The 23,549-nt window shown below is 33.9% G+C and overlaps 1 protein-coding gene across 1 annotated transcript in view; it reads left to right on the top strand.

Moving 5' to 3' along the window:
* The window catches only part of LOC128680455 (uncharacterized protein), a 62,729-nt gene that overhangs the window by 34,013 nt on the left and 5,167 nt on the right, over positions 1-23,549 (top strand). The window contains exon 3 of the mRNA XM_064436804.1: positions 13,176-13,233. Coding sequence (XP_064292874.1) covers positions 13,176-13,233 — 58 coding nt within the window. The remainder of the gene's footprint in view (positions 1-13,175; positions 13,234-23,549) is intronic.

Genomic DNA, 23,549 nt, shown 5'->3' with positions numbered 1-23,549 from the left:
TGTCCGTTGCGTAACTCCAGGATATATTATTCGTCTCATGTAGATCGCCCGATGATCTGAAAACAACATCACATAAAAAACTTAAGCACCTACATTTTTATTTGAATTCCATTAAGGTTTTATTTGTTGACTCTCGGAACCCTATAATTGGAAGATGTCCAAATCTGACCAAATTTATTATACTGTTTGAGATTGATAAATAAAGGTCACGGATATAGGCTCTATAAATGTCGAGTCATATTTTTGTAACACTACTAGCTTTTGGCCACGACTCTGCCCGCGGTGAAAAGTTACATATTTCGCTATCCGACCTTCTACCTATCACACCGAAATCACCACAAGCCTTTACTCCATTTTTACGTGAAAGAAGAACAAACAAAAACATTTTCATAATATTAGTAGGATTGTTGAGTTTAGGTCTATATCCCCAAATTTAATCACAAAATATAACTTGACAGATATTAGAAACAACGGTAGATACTAAAAGAATAGTAGTATTTAAAACATAAAACACAAAAAGTTAAAATTGAAATTAAAACTAAATAATAAATACTAAATTAATTTAAATAAAAAAATTGATACTAAATCCCCAAATTAAATAAGTTTGTGTGTCCTTTTCTGTTAGAAAACAATATTAATTTAATAACCTCACATTTGGTAAACATAACATTAACATTATTACAACAAGCGATTATTAATTTACAAAAGCTGTAAACAATAATGATAAGGGCCGGTCTCGATAGGAGCTGTGATAAGCTGTGCTATGCTAACTGAACCTAAGTTTCGAACAACCAGTGATATTTGTTTGGTTAAAAGTTGAAAAATTCCATTGGGTTCGCGAAGTGAGCTACCTTAGAGCTACTTAAACTAATAGAATTTCCTGTTGTTAAACTTGGCTTCAGATAGCATAGCATAGCAGAACACTAGTCGAGGTCGGCTCTAGGCCTGGCAAATTAAATATATACACATTTGCATATTTTTCACTTTGTTTAAAACCTTACCGTGTTTATGTTTACACTTTGTTTTGGAAGCTCAAATTTATTTTATGCTACCTCCCAAAATATAATTAAATTTACATTACCCTTTACGGATTTCAATCATATTTTGTTAAACATATCAATGACGTAGCAAAATTGTTTCACTACGACTTCTTTTAATTTTAAATTTATTTTAGTTCTATAATATTATATAAAGAGGTAAGCGTTTGTGAGTTTGTATGTTTGAGTAATCTTCGAAAGTACCGAACCGATTTCAAAAATTCTTTCACCATTAGAAAGTTACATTATATAAGATTTCTATAGGGTACATTTTATCTAAAAACTTCCACGGGAGCGAAGCCCCGGGCAACATCTAGTGTTTGATAAAAATAAAACACGTAGCAGATTATTTGGCTGGAGATAAAAAACAGATGTTAAAATGAGTTGATGCTGTCCCATTCAAACTGATCGATCGTACATAAAATTGAAAATACAAGTACCTATGTACTTACTATAATTTTTTTAAGTCGATTCGTGTATCTACCTAGCACTACAATTACAATTTAAAACTATGGACGTAGGGAAGAAGGCAACAAAACTTAAGTGTAACGGCCACATTTATAGGAAATTTGGGCTAAAAATAGGCCGCCCCAGAACAAGATGGTCGTACGATTTAGCTATGCGACTTATAAGAACTGTAGGAGTTACGCAAGGGACTAGGATGGATGACGTAAAAGATTGGATGCCTTTGCCCAGAAATAGAACAGGCTAATAAAAAATAATCTTTTCAGAAAATGGAAATTGAATCTGTTTTTAAAAAGGTATCCTATATATATATATATGAGTTATCGTAGCGTCGTCTCCTGACATCAGTTAGGGCCTTCAAATTCCTGTATTTCCGATATGATGTCACACGTAATGATCGAATTTAATTTCCGTTCGAATTCAAGTCATGTTATTTCTAGTCGTCTCACTAGAAATGTGAACGGCCTACGAATGCTAACCGATATATTTCCAAGTATCTTTAGCATTCAGTATGTATTTCATAAAAATATAAATAGTAATATGTTTATTTCTCTCCACAAAAAAGATTGCTTAATACTAGTATTAACAGTATTGAGGAACCAATTGAGCTACTTGAGTTTGTGGGTGCTGACGCTTGTACTAGGTGTAAACCTGTCCTGCAAGTCATCAGGCAAGCGGCGGGTGCTTAATTAGTGACAAAATTAAAAGTTCCCAACAATTACAGTCCCAATAAAAACAAACTAGAGAATAAAAGAATAATAATTATAAAAATAGCTAGATTACTTGAAGGGGCGTGAAATTTAATGTATACATTCATTGTTTGTTGACTCGATTTAGACATAGCCTAATGTGAGTTACATCATGTACGTACCATTGTTAACAATATGTGGTATTCAACAATATAACGGAATGTGAAAAAACTTCCGGTAGTATGGCCCTTCATTGAACTAGTTTGTAATAACATTTTTGCATACAACACAACACAAAAAACGTACCCATACAGATTTTAAAGAGACTGAACTTAAAACAAGCAGGAATATCTTCCGCTCAAACTGTAAGCTAAGAAAATACCATGTCTTACAATCAACTGCAAATTTTAAAATATAATAAGAACAAACTAGAGATAATAAAAACATGTGCATTCTTATTGATGGCGCCCTTTTTATTTCTTCAATTATTTTTTAAAGCCATGATTTTTTATATGCGGCCAGACACTGTAAATAAAACTATTCTCTTTTTAATTTTTATACAGCCATTGTAATTGTTTTATCTGTTTTTTGTGGTTCAGTCAACAGCACATCAGGTTACCCCGCATCAACCTCTATGGTGCGGTAATAATGGCGAGTGTGCAATGAATATGGGTAGGTTGATGTGCTGTTGACTGTACACAGATTATACCTCAGTTCGGTGGCCATAATACCTCTGATTATTGTGGTCTGATGACGAGGCAGTTTGAATGGAAAGGGGTCAACAGCAAAACGTGGCACTGCTTTTATTAATTTTTGAGCGAGTTGCTTTCAGCGAACTAGGTTTTGTGACTGAATTATTGGTTTAGATTTGGTGATAGTCATTGTGTATTGAAATTCCATCTGTTGGTTCGATTTCCTGACATTTGTTTCTTAAACACATTCTTGACAAAAGACTGTCAAAGACAGCAAGTTTTATATAACATTTTGTAACACCTATAGAGATATAACAGGAACAACAACAACAGTAACACCTATAGAAATATATATATATTTCAACGAAGCACGATTCAGTTTTAGAAAAAAATCTTTCTATTTCGAAGAAGCATACTAAATAACTCGGCGTGACATTTCGACCCTTAAGCGTCAGTTGGAATTATTTTAACCCTTATGTGGACCATAACTCAGTCCCTTATGGTTGGCTTAGACTACCCGCGGGAAGGGATGTATTTCTCAAAACACTGATACGGGTTGATATCCGAGATTTTAGTATTCCTTCCGAACTTTAAGGATAAAGTAGCTTTTTTATTTTTTTGCGAATATAATTGCGAGTTCAATAGGTTTTGTACACTTGCTATTACAAATATAATAAATGAATAGTTACGGCGATTACTCCCGGCACACTAGCGACACCTCATAGTTTTAGTAATTTCTTTTATTTCTTCGCGAAAATTAAAAAAATATATATTTCATTAGATTATGCCACACTATATGAAGTATTTAGTGCTATAATCTGTTAGAAATTAATAAAAGTGGTGGAGTGCGTGGATTGTCAGATTGTTGTAGATTTAATGACTTATAACGTCGCGTGGCTTTATGCAGCATTCCGTCACCTACCTAGAACGTCATATATGGGCTTTTCTTGTCACATAAAAGTCTTTATTCTGAGTGACGTGGATCTACAATATTAACACGTTGGTATGTGACTGACTGTGCTACGTAATATACGACATTATTTGTTTTGTGCTCGACTGCGGCTGAATCATGCAGAGTATTTTATAGACAATTAAGTTGTTTTCGCGGTAATAAATAAATATTGGTTCTACCATATCATAGATAAAAGAATTATAGTAAGTATAAGAATTTTAAGGACAAATTGGTGTTACCTTCCTGTTAATTTTATGTATGATTCTACCCGTGTACCAAATTTCATAACAATCCCTCCAGTAGATTTTGTGTGAAACAGTATCAAACTTATGCACACAATCGCATTTGTCTCATAAACATTCGCATTTTTAATATTAGTAGAATTTTATAACACTCTGTATATGATGTAGATGGTATTAATTGTTTTTTTTTTTTAATTATTGTTGAAATTATCGAATATAAACATTCGGATAGTATATGTATTTGTTCCAACCGTTCACCCGCCTAGTTGCAACAAAAATTCCAATCGGCTATAAAAAAATCCCAACTCCAAAATAAGCCGGGAGCGAACCGGAGAACTTTTTCTATTAATCCCTGTTATTCCACGGGAATACCGGGCAAAATAAAGTTAGCACGTTGCACGTTTAACTAGAGCCAGTTTTAATATTTAATGATGTGATTTTTATTTAATTTTCCATGTTTTCAAGAATTAGTTAATAACTTTTCAATGTAGCTCGATTGCTACAGCGCCTAATAGTATTTTTCGACATCACATTTTTTTAAATGTAGCTCTCGGGTCCCACTGCTGGGCAAAGGCCTCCCCTCTTTGTTTCCAACCACTTCTATCCTCGCCAGTTGTTGCCAATCCTTATCGAAGGCCGACAGTTCGTCGGACCATCGCACCTTCGGCTTGCCTTGCGAACTTTTCCCATCAGTCGGGACCCAGGTAGTCACTCTTCAGGCCCGTCTTTCCGGCTTTATAATCGCGCTCCATCTAGAGTTGCGCAATAACGCACCAATATATGCACGCTTACATTTTTTAACCAAATATGCGTTATTTTTTAGCCGCTAATACACACATTTTGTCACAGCGCAGATTTCACTAACATCTGAAGAAATCGGCGAAAACTCGGTGTTTTCCTCAGCCGTCAATTGTCGGAGCACATGGTCCGCTTTCCCATGTCATTCTCCACTTAGTATAGACATTGGCACCTTTGATTTTTCTTATCTAACAATTGTCATGCATCATCCTTGACGACATGTATTCCGCTCAGAATACCAATTCTAAAGACTTCGACTATAGCACTAGAAATAAAATTAAGTATCAGAAAGAAAGAAGAGTTATTAATTTGTTACACAAAATTAGCACAACAAACTTATATATAAGTGTAATGAAAAGTGAAACAACGACCTCGACTTTGACGACCTCGGTGGCGCAGTGGTAAAGTGCTTGCCTCTGATAGAGAACCGAGAGGTCTCGAGGTTCGATCCCCGGTCGGGTCATGATGGAAAATGAACTTTTACTGATTGGCCCGGGACTTGGATGTTTATCTATATTATGTATTTGTTATAAAATATAGTATCGTTGAGTTAGTATCCCATAACGCAAGTCTCGAACTTACTTTGGGGCTAGCTCAATCTGTGTGATTTGTCCCAATATATTAAATTATTATTAAAAATATGTACCAATATGGTCTCCGCTCAGCATATTATGTCACGATGTTAATTTATTAGGATTGTATCATTGTTTATTACTAGTAAAACTAATTTAATCATAAAAATCACAACTAAGGCAATACATAATAATGCACCGGTTACAATGAACATTAAATTCCACGTATAGCCATTACCAGTCCATTATTTAGAAGAGGTCTTTGTACAGGTACGGTCAAATGCTAACTACCCAATATCATTTCGCCTTTATTACTGCCAGACAGGGATCCGATGACACAGATAGATACTAAATTTAACACGCAGTAGACTGTACATTGTTTGAGGAAGGTACCAGGCTGCCATAATGATAGCGGAGGTAAAGACTGGCTGTAAACAACGCTTAATTGGATAATTTCTTTGTGGCATTTATGGTCCGCCGTTTCAGAACGTCCAAATTTTGCCTCATTTGAACCCTGTTGGGCGTTTTGATAATGCCCAATCGGTTGTCCAATTTGCCCGTGCTAGTGAGGGAAGGATTTAGAAGGGTCAAGTTGGCGAATATTGGGATTGAGAGTCTACACGTATGATACTGTGAGTAGGCTTAATGTTTAAGTTTTTATAGGGTATTAGCTGCGCCCTGGAGCTTCGCTACCGTGGGAATTTCGTGTTAAAAAGTATTCTATGTGTTATTCCAGGTTATGTTCTATCCGTGTACCAAATTTTATAACAATCCGTCTAGTAGATTTAGCGTGAAAGAGTAACAAACATACACACATACATCCTCACAAACGTACGAATTTATTAAATTAGTTAAGAAAAGTATGCTATTTCATGAAAAAAATCCATTATATTTATTTTAAATGTTTTCTTTTTTGATGCCGTGCCTTATCCCTATAATTGGGGTCGACGACGGTCGATGTCAGGTCTGTCCCGGGTGGTCTCTGGAGTTGTTCCGGTCCGATCCCCTTTTAAAAAAGTACAGCCAAGCAAATAAATCTGCAGCTGTTTTGTTAAAACACAAGCGGCCCGTCCCGGCTTCGCTTAGGTAAAATCATAATAAATCATACACCTCAACCTTCCTCGGGAATCACACTATATTTTGGTGAAATCCGCACACGTTTTATCGCGAACAGACAGATGCGGCAGAAGACTTTATTATATATATATAATATATAAGGATAATAATCTTTATTACCGACTATCCTAAAAATATGTATAAAATAATCAAGGGATCCGAACTGAATATAAAATAATTAAAATATGTCTGAAAATAAGGTCTTGTGGGTGAGATTGGGTGATGGGTTGTCTAAGTGTCCAGTCGAGCCAGTTTCAGTATTTCAGGCGATTGTCATCCACGTTATACGGTTGTTTATTAAAAAAAATATATAAATTGCACAATGTCAATTAAGTGTACAAAAAAGACCAAAAAGAAGTAGCAACAGAAAACACTATAAGAAGAAACGATGAATTTTTGGTGTTAGAAAACTCTCTCACATATGAGATTTCTCCTCGTTTCTTCCCTCGAGCCACAGGAGAGTTCAAGACTCAAATATTTTTAAATTTTTTGATTCATAAAACATTTAAATATAATTTATAGCTTGTACAGAAATAACAAAGCGAGATTTCAATCGGTATTCTATGAAAACGACACAGAATATCGCAATTTAAAAACGATCATATTTCAAACACGTAATGTTGTAAAAAAACGTCAATATTCCGTGTAAAATGGCCCATTAGAAGATATCGTTGCGGGTCACAGATTGTGATCGAATGAATTATAAAACGACATGACAGTAACGCGATGGCGGGAAAAATAATAAATTATTAATTGACGCTGATATTGCATGACAATGCTGGAAAGGCTATGGATCGAGCGGTTAAAATTACTGCGATCGAAAAGTCCCAGGTTGTACAAATTCGTGCCAAATTAGTTATGTGAGTAGATATAGTTCATGAACTATACGCAAATTAGAGATCTCGATTAGTCATCAAAAATAATATATCAAATAGTGAAATTAATCATTCAAAACCCATTTCTAGATATAATCTAAATTAGGTTCAAAATAAAATAAGCATTAATTAGGCTTGTTTTAAAAAATTTCGCACACTTTTTCAACCACTGTGGTTGAAAATGTACGTGAAAATTTAAAACGAAAAGACGGAGTTCTTTGCAAGCATGTAAAAGGACTATCCTTTATAAATGTTAATTCTACAGCAAAGAAACCTGGAAAATATTAAGCAGTGGGTAAATAATTAACCCTCATAGCCAGAAGTGTCATTACAGCAAGGCTCGGGTCCAAATAGCCCATTCCGGGCCTAAAAGGCCACTAAATTCGTATTCATGAAAATTACATCATTCCTTTCAGTAATTTCTAGAGGACAATGCGGATAAATTAAGATGTAACTTTATCTTAATTATTATCATTACATATAGTATAAAACAAAGTCGCTTCTCGCTGTCTGTCCATCTGTATGCTTAGATGTTTATAACTACGTAATGGATTTTGATGCGGGGTATTTTTATAAATAAAGTGACTCAAGAGGAAAGTTTATATGCATAATGTTGCATCCGTGCGAAACCGCGCAGGGCTACTAATGGGTTCAATATTTAAGTTTAAAATAGGCTAGGTATCACAACCGTTATATAAACTGAGATGAAACAGGGACAGAATTAAATTATATTCGTATCTACTAAGATACATAAGAACTATTGATCAATAATACCAGACATCTTTAACTATCAATCAGAAGTCGTATATTAGCAGCAAGAAAGAGTAACAAAAAGCAATAAGTCCAACTTGCTCACAAAAGATAGCAGAAATGAAATAAGTGGAAGACCGTGCGCTTCTTTGTATCGGCTGCGGGGAGCCACTTACAGTGCCGCAAGCGTTGACTTCCATTGCTTGGATTGGTTATTTATAATATTTTTAGCTCATCTTACTATCAGTAAATAAAATAAAATATAAATAAATAAATTTAAAGGGACAAATCGCAAAGATTGAGTTAGCCCCGAAGTAAATTCGAAACTTGTGTTATGGGATAGTAAAACATATATAGATAAACATCCAAGATTATTTTCCATCTCGACCTGACCGGGAATCGAACCCTCCAGTGTCTGCTACACTGGAGGGTTCGATGCCCGGCATGATGACCATTAATTAGGTCGTCACTGTTTCATATCTATTTTTTATCAGCACTTAATTTTGTATACTTTTAACCATTATTTGTACTTTGTTATATACTATTAGAAAAAAAATTTTTTGAATAAAATCAATAATGCCGAGAGGTCGACAGCTTTCGGCATGATATGACCACGCTTTTTTTGACATTTCTTCTAAGCAATGGTAATTCTCAAATGCCAATATTTTTTAGCTTTTTGAGAAACATTTTATAAATTAAAAGTTGACTTTAAAACGACAATTTGGAAAACTGTACTATTAGAAGAAATACTCCTATAAATATTAATTTTTTGTTTATATTATTTACAACCAAAAAAAAACAACACTAAAATACTACCAGTATACCTAATATAAACACAAATAATGTTAATCTTTACAAAGTCAATGTTATTAAGAAATTTATTTATTTTGCGATCTCGCGTGACAAAACGTCAGCGAAGAATAAAAACGATAAAGTTCTTGTGGATTAATCTAGTAAACAATGATTGTAGCCAATGTTAAGACATCGATATGAAATGTAAGTCTCGAAAGTATGATATAATAAGATGACTTTTGGAAGTTATATTACGTTAAACTTATTTCTTTTAAATTGAAAAATGTACGCAATTGGTAGACATATCACTCATTTGGTATTATACCAGTCAAGCAAATAGACATGGTATGTAGAATATTATTTTGGTATTACACTTAAGTGGAACTGGGCAGGACACTTGGCACATCGGAGTGATGGCAGGTGGACGTCAGACGCTGATCGAATGGTAGTCTAGGATGGGGGAAAAGAAGTATCGGAAGGTCCACAGCGGTATGGTGAGATGACGTTACTATTTAAAGTCGCAGGTCATTCGTGGGTTAGATTAGCACAGGCAAGAGATGGCTGGCGTAAAATAAGTCAGGTCTAAGCTCAGAAAAGTTAAAATAAACGTACTTTACACACCTATTGTCTTCTTCTTGGGTTGCGAAGTAACCAGTAGCGTTATTTCGTCAAGTCTGTCACTTCACGGCTCAGCTCAAAATCTTTTGGTAATAGAAAATGATGATTTGGCACAGGAATACACATCGATCACGCCAACAATGTGGTATAGCAGTTTGCAGTGCTACAAACTACTGCAATGTGGTATTGCAGTAGTTTGTAGCTTGTGAGAAATAACTATAAATATAAAGATTGACGAGAAAAAGTGCCTGTGAAGGTCTAATTTCTGAATAAATGATTTGAATTTATAATAAAATCTGGGGTTAATATTTTGTTCTGATTTTACTACCGACCAAATTATAGCACACAGGAATAATTTGAAAATCTTTAAGAAATTTATTTTTGTGTGATAGGTTTAAGTATTTTAAACCTATCACATAAAAAATAATTATTCTCTACAAAATCCCAGCCCTCAAAAGGGTTACTCACGTTAATGAGCTGAAAGAGGGAAAATTAATTAGATAAATTAAGGGCCCACGAGGCCTATTGAGAGTTGTGCAATCAATATGTGTAGTTAATTATGGCAATGAGTGCGTTGAGGAAATATTTCTAGAATTGACATTACATTTTACTCCAAAAAACTATCAACATCGCTCTGTATTTTTGCCTTTGATAGCCCAACATAAATATAAAAATTGACGAGAAAAAGTGCCTGTGAATGTCTAATTTCTGAATAAATGATTTAAATTTGAATTTGCATCACACACAGGGTGGTATATTTTACTAAACAACTACAATCATTATTGTTATTAAATTACCTGTGATAAAGATCTGGCGTCTTGTACAATCAACCACAAAGCTTGCTTAGAATTCTATATTACGCCGTAACAAATAGGGGAAGAATTTTCCGCGCTATGTTTGGCCGAAATAATAAGATTGGTAGAATTATTTGTTCTGCATTGTGTGTTTTATCTGTCTTTTGATAAAAAAAAAAAACTATTTAATATTGTATTTAGTAGCTGTTGCTGGCAGCTCTGCCCGCATTAGCAGGATAGTGTTTGAAAAATCGGCTCAGCGGTTGAGCCGTGAAAGCGTGATAGAAAAAAAAACTGTCAAACAGACTTTCGAATATATGTATATTCAATATGGATTTCTACCATATAATTTTTGTGTCGATTGAACACATGAAAGTGACATAGTCCTGTGATATAAATTTAATGTCGTCTCTAGTCATTGTTACTCAGTAACTGCTATTAAATGCGTGCGCAAATTACACGGACTTGGGTCTCGGTATTTGAATAGTGCTTTTAATGGGTTGATCCTAATGGGTGAGGCTGTTGAATGTTGAGGTTCCGTGAGTATGTGAAACGGGTGCTTTTTCAGGCTATTGTCTTATGTATATAGTATGTTTCGATTGTACCGATATGTCCGTCCATTACGATTTGGCTAATTCAACGATGTAGTCACGACATTATCTAAAATCTGGAAACATTGTTCACCAATTATAAAATTATCCTATATTACACATATATGTATCTATAATACTTAATGCATTATATTATCCCCACCCTCTTCTAATCAAAATTGGTTACGTCGCAAAAAGTGGGATGCTGTTTTACACATCAATTCGAATGGACCCGATTTGCACTTTATTAGGACATATTTTTAGTGCTATTCGAGAAAAAATAAATACGTGATCGTTAGTGATATGTTTATTCTTAAGAATTTATTTTATTTTTTACTAGCTTGTGCCTGCAGATCTAATTGTGGTAGCTTATGTTTGTTTGACACGGAGGTATTTATTTATATTATTTATTACGAAAACTCATTAATATCAATCTACTCTTAATTTTATCAAAATAGGCTCAGAAGTTTAGCCTAAAACATGACAGACAGACATTCTCATCAAATTTATCATAATCATATAGTAAATTCATACTATAAAATTACGATAAATTTGATGAGACAATATTACAATCACGCGCAAGTAGTTGGGCTCTAGTAGAAATACGTTTTAATTATTCCTATATAAATTCGAATATCACTCAAAAAATATTGACTGGCGTTCTAATATGGGACCGTTAGATTCTAATGGGTGTCATACGAATTGGTGATTTGAACGAAATATCCGCATAATACCTTTAGACGGGACCTTGTTTACAGACCTTGAGATCCAGGTCATGTTTACTAGTTTATTACCTTGTGCCGTGTCTGTGATTAGAGTAAGAGGTTTTCAGAGTACATTAATTTGATTAGGAGTTGTTTTATAACTTCTATGTTATTGTTAGCAAATTCGATCTCTCTTTGTCTGTCTCTCTTACTTTATGACGACCTCGGTGGCGCAGTGGTAAAGTTCTTGCCACTGAATCGAGAGGTTCCGGGTTCGATTTCCAGTCGGGTCATGATGGAAAATGATCTTTTTCTGATTGGCCCGGGTCTTGGATGTTTATCTATATATGTATTTGTTATAAAATATAGTATCGTTGAGTTAGTATCCCATAACACCAGTTTCGAACTTACTTTGGGGCTTGCTCAATCTGTGTGATTTGTCCTAATATATTTATTTATTTATATTTCTTGTCTGAAAGTTTTCCGGTTTCCTTCTCAGCCTTTAGGCGTCGAAGACCTGGGTCCGTGCCGGGTCCACTTCCAAAATGTAATTTGTTTGTTTGTTACATTCTTATAAAAATTAATCGAAGCGTTTACTCTTTGCACACTAGTGCCATTTCGCATTTATTAATCACATTTATAGATTGGAGAAAAATAATAATATATTTTAACAGATTACCGTACTAGATAAATCATTTCAGGAGCAAGTTTTATAGTTTTCCATTTTGCATAATGGTATCGTCGCTGTTAACTAAATCGAAAACGATAGTCACTATTTTGCACATTGTATTATAGATAACTATTATATATATATATATATATATATATATATATATATATATATATATATATATATATATATATATATATATAATTTAGAGAAGACATTAACAATAATGAGGTTAGTGTGCTGGGAGTAATCGCCTCAAGTCCTAGCAACCCAAAAGAGCTATGCAGCAGTAGTTTTTGATCCATCCTGCAAATCAAGACTTCTATGCGGCGAGAAAAACGAAGTTTCTTTAGTTGCTGGCGGTACAGTCAACAGCACATAAACCTGCACAAATTCATTGCAAACTCGCCGCTATCACCGCATGCAGGGAAACTTGATGTGCTGTTGAGTGTACATATGTGAGATCGTTACAGTAATTGCCACGTAACTTGCCAAATCTGTGTCGTTTGCTGCAGCTGGCGCATAAGAAGATCATTACGGACGTGTTACGCAATTGTCGCTCGTATTATCATATGACAAACTATTTGGTGCTAAATTATAATCGTGTGGCTAGCATGAATAATTTTTTTTTCACTTGTCTCGTAACGTTAGAAATAATTTTTAGTGTGTTCGTAAGTTGCCTACAATTTGATTATGAACTCGACACACAATATTTTTTTTCAATTCCTGAAACTTTTAATCTAAAGAAAATTAAATTTAAAGAAAAAAAAAATGAACACAACCTACATAAAAAGTATTAATTTTGGTTTATTGTTACAGAAATACGTGAGTGAATTGACAGTTGTTCGAGACTGCGTACCCACATGCAGCGAAAAAGGTGAGTTCAAGTTAGAAATATATTATTAGTTTAAAATATTAGAAAAACACGCTTTTATAAGTACACGCAAAAGCAAAATCATGATTAAAGTTCATTACAAAACCTTTCTAACAAGTCCAAAGAAAGCTATGATACGGTGTTCCATCATGAAGCTCCAGTTCAGATCTTCCGGCTGAAGCTGAAGCTGAAGAACAAAGACAAAGTTTATTCATTTGCAAAAACATGAGTTTACATTTTTTTTACAATGTGGTGTTAAAAGAAAAACTTAATTCTACATGTTTCACCATCCACGGGTATGCAAATTTAAATGGAGAGCTTGCTATCATCCCACAAAACATTTAAAAAAAATCGTTCAAATTATAATAACATTTATCAATCAGTAAGGACCCGAGGTGCTTTTATAAATAAATTTAAATTCTGACCTTTATATTTTTGTGGAATTTTGTTATACATTTTAGATGCCATACATAAAATACTTTTATCGAGTAATGCCGTTTTAGAAGGGTGTAAACATTGTCTATATTATCCCGATGATTTCTTAACACAACATCACAAAGGCGTGGGAATAAATGAGTGAATTAACAAATATTGCAACCTCAAGTATGAACAGTTCGACTGTACCATATATTGTCTTCGAAACTACATACAGCTGCCAATTTTCATGACGCTATGGATCCTTATAAGATTGTTAAATTAGTTGCCTTAGATTCCATTAAGTACAAAGTTTCTTACATACATACAGGTCGACCTAATAAAAGCGTGCTAAAAAGTATTTGATTTAACTAGTTGGAAAGTAAGTGGGTCAATTTTTTTTGTCTTTTTGTTTTAAATACTATTAAAATGTATGTAGTATTATATGAAAAGCAAATAAGAAATGGTTGGTCGATTGTCCCTGGTTAGCGTGTCGAAGAAAAATCAATTTACCTATTCATATGTGATACATTCTTCAACAAACATTCATATACTCGTATAAATTGTAAATGCCTTACCCTCGAGTGTATTCAATCAGGTTCATTAGTTCCGACCCTTTGGACTACCGACCAACCTTCATAGATTTATACACCGAATAAATAAAATCAATTTAGGGTCCTGTATCTTCTATAAAGATAAAAACGGGATCCTTATGGGTTCACTTCGTTGTCCATCTGTCTGTCCGTCTGCTGAGACCCTTTTTCTAAAGTACGCGTTAAGGTATCGAGTTAAAATTTATAATGATATCGTGATTATTTGTGTCGCTAATTTTGAAAAAACATTTAGCAAGAAGTTAGAGCTTACTATACAATTTAAAGGTAAATAATAATAATATTATAATTTATTTCGGAAAAAAATCCATAGAAAAGGTTAGTAACATTGTTCTTAAAACTATTATCAGTAAAGAGACATTTATTTAATATTAACCAGCGCCGGCCTTGAGCCAACATGCGTCTGGTTCCAATGCCTTAATATAGTGCAGCAATAGCGAGTCCCTATCGCAGCTAGGAGGCTAGGCTAGGTAAAAATCTGTTCAATCAATTTAAAGGTATTCAAATCCAATTTTATTTTGAGCGATTTCTTTAATAAACTGATGTTTTTTTAATAAAATAATGTCTTTCTGGTCTACTGCCACTGCAAAGCGAAACCTGCGTTTGATGCATTGATAACTATATGAATATAGTCATGCTTATAATATCATGCTGTAATAATATTATGATAGAAAGATAAGTACAAGTGGCAATCTACGGATCCATTCAATTAATTTCCAAAATAAATTCACCAACTACATTATTTATTTGTGTACTACATAGGTTTTTTTATATCCCGATTTTCGGGGTTGAAGCACTGGCACGCGTCTAGTAAATAACAACATAAATATTTCCGGTAAGGGAAAACATCGTGAGAAAACTCTGGTTGATTTATCAGCAATATTAAATGGAGAAGGCAACGACACAGCACTCCAATTATATTGGCAAGAAAATGGTTGTTTGTGTTATATTCCACATAATAGCTAAGACCGTCAGTCGTGAGGAATATGATGAATATAAAGAAGATATTATCTCTCATGGATATTATTATCGATGAGAGAATATCATCTCCGTGGCCTAATACATATACACCGGAGGGTTCCCGGGTTCGATCCCCGGTCAGCTCAACATGGAAAATGATCTTTTTCAGATTGATGTGTGTCTTAGATATTTATATACAACGTATATGTTATAGAATATAGTATCGTTGAGTTAGTATCCCATAACACAAGTTTCGAACTTACTTTGTGGCTAACTGAATCTGTATGATTTGTCCCTATATAATTATAATATTTATTTATTACTAGCTCTTGCGGATTCGCCCGCATGAATTTATCTGAGAAAACGGGACAGTTGATATTCATAAAAAATTTCAAACCCCATTATAGTCATTTAGGCCCAGGCCAAAATTGGCCCAGCGGTTTAGCCGTGAAAGCGGAACATACAGACAGATTTCGCATTTAATAATAAGTATTGATCATCAGCCTTAGCAGTCCACTGATGGACGTAAGCGTCACTTCATATCCTCCCATACAGTCATGGGAGGATATCCTAATGATCCTATCCTAGAGTGCAACTCCACGCCATACAAAAGCCAAAACCCAAAAATCTAATAATTAAAATACAAATTACGATAGAATTTTGGCGAATATTACACGTCAATATTTATTTAATTCGACACTTCTATTATATATTCATAATTTTGTGTGAACTTACCAAATTCAAATTCAAAAATTCAAATCATTTATTCAGAAATTAAACCTTCACAGGCACTTTTTCTCGTCAATTTTTATATTTATAGTTATTTCTCACAAGCTACAAACTACTGGATTCATTTATACATATCAATTGTTCCATTTATACACACAGAGAGGTCCCTGTATGTATAAATGGAACAATTGATACATCGATGTGAAAGCTGCAGTCGACACTATCAGTTATTTATTGGTTGTAATGTTGACATGTTAATGGTTGGGATATCGATAAAATCGAAGCGGTGGTGATGTAATGGTTAAGACGCCCGCCTGTGGATCGAAAGGTCCCAGGTTCGAATCCTACTCGTGCCATATGAGTTTGTATACCAATCTGACTCATGTATAGTAGTTTTCATCGACTACCACTTACTTCCGGTGAAGGAAAACATTGTGAGGAAACCTGCACACTGGTTGAATTTTATTAACTTGTGTGTGAAATGGAGAAGGCAATGGCAAACCACTCTATTAATAATGCCAAGAAAGTTGTTGTGTGTGTGTCATTCCATGTAATAACAACGACCCTCAGCCATGAGGAATACGACTATGAAGATCGATAGCGGAGATTAAGTCCGCACAAGTTAGCATTCTATATAGGTATATCACCTATACAAATTCTTTTAAATGTTTTTGTGTGTGTGTTAAATTAAAGCCGTTTTTAATTAAAAAATGAAGGAATATCTACTTTTGACATTTTGTACATTAAAAAATATACTCTTTCAATCATTAGACGTGACTAGTATAAGACTTATAGCAGTATAAGCTGCTTTTTCTCAGACCAATTTGGAAGTTCATACTTGCGGCCCACCCCGGCTTCACATGAGTAATTATACATGTTATATACATATAAAGGTTGCTCTTGAATTACTTTATCTATTTAAAATACCTGCATCAAAATCAATTGTGTACTTTTAAAGATCTATAAGCAGGACAGACATACAGCGGGAAGCTACTTTATTTTATACTATGTAATTATAATGATTATATCGAAATTTCAACGGGACCGAAGCTGCGAGGTATGTTAGGTGCCATTCGCATTGGTACACAGAATAGCATACCGTAGCTTGTGTGGCAGTAACATCCAACATTTCTACATAGAAATGTTTTTTAATTACCACATGGTAATTAAAATAGTGGTAGCATTCGCAACATCTCAACGTGGGTTCCCGGTGAAGTTATTTTTAAATTCCTTGTTACTTGAAGGACATTGGGTACCTTCCATCCCAGAAAAGTAACTGTTCCCGTGGGCAATTTACGCGGGTGAAGCCGCAGGCAAAAGCTAGACTAAAATAAAACAAAGTACTATCCTAACGTAACCTCGCCAGTTTATGATAATTGAGTCCTGTTTTATTTGCCGATTCAGCGTCCATCATACTCGTTGTTTCACAGCCTCACAGGACGTATTACATTCTGAACACAGTTTTCGGCAGCACCTTTTTTTATTGCACCATATTTAGTCCACAAACTGTTCTGCTGGCCACGCCATATTTTGAGAATAATTACGGAATTATTTATCAAAGAACCTTTTGGTAACCACTTAACGTCTACAGATATTATAACTATGAAAATTCTCATATGTGTTAGTGTCCATGAGAGGGTTTCTATTGGCATTTTTTTCAGCAAGGATCATTTTAAAAGTTATACTAGTTTTTTTATAGCTTTAAGAGTTTACTATATTATGTATTATTATATAAAGCAATGGCATAAAAAAGTGTCTGTGACGTTCAAAGTACTTGCAAAAAAAGTCACATAATTTGGAAAGATTAAGAAAACTTCACATCAATTTCACTGTAACAATTAAATATATCTTTTTATTTATTTGTTTTTTATTTTAGTAAAATTAGTTAGATTCCATTTTATTTATTTAGTTTTAAAATATTTTAAATTCAAATAAAAATATATCTTATTGATTTTGTTTGATTCCATTTCATTTATTTATTTTTAAAATGTAAATTCAAATAATAATATATCTTAGGTAACATGGCAATGTATGCGGGGTCAATTCAACATCGGTGATATTGGAAAAGGTGCTTTTTTCCTTTAGTAAAATTAGTTAGATTCCATTTTATTTATTTAGTTTTAAAATATTTTAAATTCAAATAAAAATATATCTTAGGTAACATGGCAATGTATGTGGGGTCAATTCAACATCGGTGATATTGAAAAAGGTGCTTTCAGTTACACCGCAAGAACTCAGTTTTACTGCTCTCAGATTTGTATCTGAGTAGACAATGTAATGTATACCGTTTTATGTATATGATAGCTTAGTGTCTGCTATTCTTAGTTATTTCTCTGTTTCACGTCATCATCATCCACCATTTTTATCACTGCTGGGTATAGCTCTATCTCTCTTTATGTCATTCATCACTTCATTTTCTGCCAGCAACTTGAAGCGGTGGTAGTGTAATGGTTAAGACGCCCGCTTGTGGAAAGCTCTCAGGTTTGTATCCTACTCGTGCCACTAATTTGTATACCAATCTGACTCATATATAGTAGTCTTCATAGACCACCACTTGCATCCGGTGAAAAGGAAAACATCGCGAGGAAATCTGCACACTGGTTGACAGTTTAGTTCGCTAGTGTGTATGCGACTACCTGCCACTAGATGGCGGTAAGTAATCGTTAAAAAAGTCATTTCAGATGCCAGAATCTGATACCAGTGTTAGCAAAAAAACACTCAATGTGATGGTAACCACCTTTTTTCTAGTCATCGAGGCATCTAGTCTTTGGATGTCCCACATTTTGCTTACCATGTATATACTATGGCCCCGTTTGCACCCAACTTCTATCTTCTCGTCGCCTTGCCTTGCTTATTTCCTTTCTTATCGAGTGTCTTATTGCTATCACGCTTAAAGGCATCTGACATGACTTTTACACCATGACATTAACAATTGCATGGTGTTTACAACGGCTAAATAGGCTTGTTCTAAACTATTATTTGGATATCGTATTACCAAGGTACAAGGTAAATGATTTGATTTGAGTTACTTAATCTAAAAACAAATATTAATATGCGCCATTTCAGATAGCATCTATAGAATATGCTCATGCTGCATGTGAGCGGATCTATCAATATCATCGATACTACATATCGATTGTTTATTGTTCAACAATTCCAATACTACCCGTAATATTGATAGAATTATCAATATTATCGATAGTTTACATGTACTTGAAGGTAGAATCTAACTAAATAACAAAATTTTATTATAATTTCATTTTTTTTTAATTAATTTTCAAACTTAGACAAAAAGCATGTGTGACATAACAAAACCATTTAAATAATAACCGAAAATCTATTCATCGATCCACCATCGAGTGTAACTATTTTCAGCAAAATTACTTCGGGCTCAAGAAACAAAATTTCATATCTTTCATACCACAAAGCACGGATATTTCGGAGTTACGACTGCTTTAATGGCGATTGTTTGTTACAAATAGGTCAACAGCTCAGCTCGAAAGCTGAAAGCGAGGGAGTATTAAACTGAAATGTTTCGGAAATAATAGTGTATTGCGGATTACGGGTGATGGATATACATAGTAACGCACGCAGTCACGTCCGCGTCTCAGAGTAGACAGCCATGAGTTTAAGTATCTAATTCGAAGACTACGTTAAGCTGGATAGTAGGCTAAGTTTTGGTGCAAAATCGATAAATACGCTATTCATTGATATAAACCTGTTTATTGCATGAATTACAATCGATTAAAAGAAGAAGAAGAAATTTATAGTATTTTATATTGGTTTAAACTAAGATTTTAAATGGGGTGGGTGATGAGCGCGAGGCGAGCGTCGTTGTCGTGGCCATTATTAACCCTCGACGCAAAAAGTGATGTTATAACTTTGACCGCAAAGTGTGTCTATCTGTCTGTCTGTGTACGTGGCAACGTACCTCATCAACAGGTGAAACGATTTGGATGTGATTTTTTTATTTCATAGCTATGGATTTTAGATATGCTTGATCAAAATCAGTTCAGCCGTTCAAAACCCTGGTTTAATTTGTCTAACAAATCAATTTGTGTAAAATTTGACATAGGCAATGATATTCTCAGCAATAATGGGTAATGGTTAAAAAAAACAGTTTAATTTTACTTGTAAACTAATAGTGCAACTCACACTTGACCGCTTTTAACATATATCTGGACTCGTCCAAATGCGCCATACTAAATTATGTTCTAACGTGACGTCGCTGTTGAGTAATTTCTTAGCGAAAAAAACTATGTTCGGCAGCTAGAACACTGTAGTAAATTTACTGCGCTGTCCTTACCTTACTTCTGCTTACTTACCTTATTACTGCCAGTAATCGCCTAAGTGTAATTTCAATATTGTTTTGACGAATATAATTAAATTTGTTATGGATCACAATTGGTAAAACCACAAAACCCATCGACAATCATCCATTTTTTTTATGTAAATTTTACCGATGCGGCTGAAGGTGCCAATCCATGACTACGTTCACAACTTTGACTTTATGCGGCGTTTTGTCCGTGGCTTCGCTCTTTATTTCATGTTCTTATTATTATATATAGTATCTCTGGTTCTAAGCAATTTGTCGTGATGAAATATATACCTGATTTTAAGTTAGACTATACATAAGAGAAGAAAAGTAATTATGTCTTTTTTTTATGGGATTAATAGAAGCCAAAATATTGTTTTTAAAATTTGTATCTCCTGTATGTTTGTACGCGCATCACGCAAAAACTACTAGATGGAATTTGGTGCAGTTTGTATAGCGGAAGGTCTAACTTAAAATCTGGTGTAGGTTTCATTGCGATACGTTGATTAGATCCCGAGATATCGATAATAATGAGTTACGAGTGGACGCACGAGAAAACGCGGGCGAAGCTGCGATCAAAAGGGAGTATTAATTAACATTGAATATTACGCGAATATGATTTGATTTCGATTTTAGTTTTACCAAAAATTCTAATAATAATATAAAATTTGTCCCTGCGAAACACAGCTGCTGATAACAAATTATCGAGTTTAAATCTTTGTTTAATTACGACGCGGTGTAAGTTAACTATTATTTCAGAGGAAGTTTGTACACATCCTTTCAGCTATATTGCTAACATAGCAATTATTAAACACAGCTTATTTGTTTAAGAAACAGTGAAAGTAATCAAAGATTAATTTACATAAGAGCATGTTATTAATCTTCAGGTTAAATTGAATTGATGAGATACGATTCGTGTCTGTGTGTTGCCAGTCAACTTTGAGGTTAAACCGAAACCGGCTATACCACCAAGAGTATGCAGAACTATTCATATTATTGTTTTTTCTAATGCTATCTATGATCTATAGAAATGGTATCGATAGTTTTTGATTATCGACCGGAAGATTACTGTCACCTAGGCTATAGGTATGGCTTTTAGTCGTACCATACGACTCAGAGGATAGGGAGTGGTCCTATAGTTTAGTTCCAATCTACGATCTAAGTGATAAGTATTTCAAAATAAATAAATATTCTAGGGCGGAACCAAACTCCTGTATGTTTGCATCGTAATGGAAACATTCCTCAAATCCCGATTAATGTTGGTCAGCAATTTACGGCCAGTAAATATGACGCCATTTTGTTTTCCATTACAATGCGCGTAAGAGAATGAATTTCCCGGATTTTATGTTTACACCACAGATAACACACATTCATGCGATACATTTAATAATACTCAGTAAAATTAAATTAAAAAATACATATATATTGATAAAGATATTATATTAGGAATACATTAACAACAACTTACTTTATCAGAAACAATCCAAAACTATATAAAAATAGCTCTATTTTGTTTGTTTGTTTGTAATAACTTTATTGCACGAAATTGAAAATTTGATTGATTTTGTTTCAGTTTAGGTATTTCAAATATTGCCCAGAATTACAAAAAATATGTTCAAAAGGTTTTGGTAATTAAGTAGTAACTAAGTACGAGCATCGAGCCTTGAGTTTTTTAACCCGCAACGACGGAAAGAGAGCTAATAAAGTTTATCTGTATGTCTGTCCGTGTTATCGTAGCAGCCGAACAGCTGAACCGATTATGATGTAGTTTTTTTTTTTAAAAGAGAATTTAATCGAGAGTGTTCTTAGCTATGTTTGTAAAATCTTCAGCCGTTTCGAAACCACTCTAGCAAATAAGGATAAGTAAATTCCACAGACCAGTTTTGTTATTAGAGGCGGGTTTTTGTTTAATTAACAGAGCGAGCGAAGCGAGCCAGGTCTGCAAGTCAACTTGGGGAAATAATACATTTTTTTTTTTATATGTTTGTAACGCGATAACTTTCGAACCGTTCGTTGGTCTGATTTCGATGAAATTTAAAAGGTACGTAGAATCTGTCAATAGAATTTAAAAAAAAAATTGGTAAAGTCGTTTTTGAAATATTCACAATTTTGTAAAGACTCATAAAAAATGTAATGTGTTCGCGCGGGCTAAGTTCGCGGCCAACGTCTAGTTTAAATTTAATTTTTATTTAAAAATGCTTTATATCCGTCCTTCCTGTAAAGAGTGGTGTTTAAAAATCCAACCTGTAGAAACGACAGCATCACAGCTGCTATCCCACAGATCCGACTGAGATCTGAGCTCGATCCAGCTACCCGTCTACTGCTAAATTGGGGCATTTTTCACGTAGAACAATGTCGACTTTTAAAAATGTAGTGTGTTTCAACATAGACTTGAATAGGAACAGAAGCGGCGCGTTTAAATGTCGCCAAAATTTCAAATCAATGAGATACCTTTTGACGAGAACAAAGGCGCTTTTAAAAATGTAGTTTGTTTCAACATAGACTTGAATAGGAACAGAAGCGGCGTGTTTATATGTCGCAAAAATTGAAATCAATGAGACCTTTTGACGATTTGAATAAAATCTGACATGAGTGTTAGCAATAAGACACTCGAAATTAAGGAATACTAGAATTATTACTGTTGTAGTTTGAGTTACTGTTATAGTTTAGTTACTGTTATAGTTTAGTTACTTAAGAATGACAAGGAATATCAAAAATCGATTGATGCGTGGAAGAAATTAGGGGATGCTTTTGCCCAACAGTGGGACTTGAATAGCTAGAAAAAAATAATCAATTATTTATTGCGGCCTTTCTCTTTATCCACTTAACGAATATTTACAACATTACGATTCAGAATTCTATATATATATATATATATATATATATATATATATATATATATATATATATATATATATATATATATATATATATATATATATATATATATATATATATATATATATATATATATATATATATATATATGTATTGTGTGACAATTTTCAATAATTTTATTGGAAATTCAACTTTTATTTTATTTATTCATTCAAATTTTGAAATTTTTAATAAATTATGTAAATTCGTCCTCCTAATTTTTATACCTACCTATATTTGTTAATTGACGTCCTTGGAGAAAAGGCTGCGGTGAAGTTTGTTGCGCCGCTTCTTCTTCACCTGCGCTTTGGAAGCCGGCAGTAGACTTAGTTTAAGTAATTTTTGACATCAATAAGTGATGTATATCATCCTAAATTGAATAAAGAATTCTGAATTTGAATTTGAATTTGAGG

Source organism: Plodia interpunctella, chromosome 24 (genome assembly GCF_027563975.2).
Source record: "Plodia interpunctella isolate USDA-ARS_2022_Savannah chromosome 24, ilPloInte3.2, whole genome shotgun sequence".
Taxonomy (NCBI): Eukaryota; Metazoa; Arthropoda; class Insecta; order Lepidoptera; family Pyralidae; genus Plodia; species Plodia interpunctella.
The sequence above is the reverse complement of the archived record's forward strand: the minus strand, read 5'-3'. Positions and strand labels throughout refer to the sequence as shown.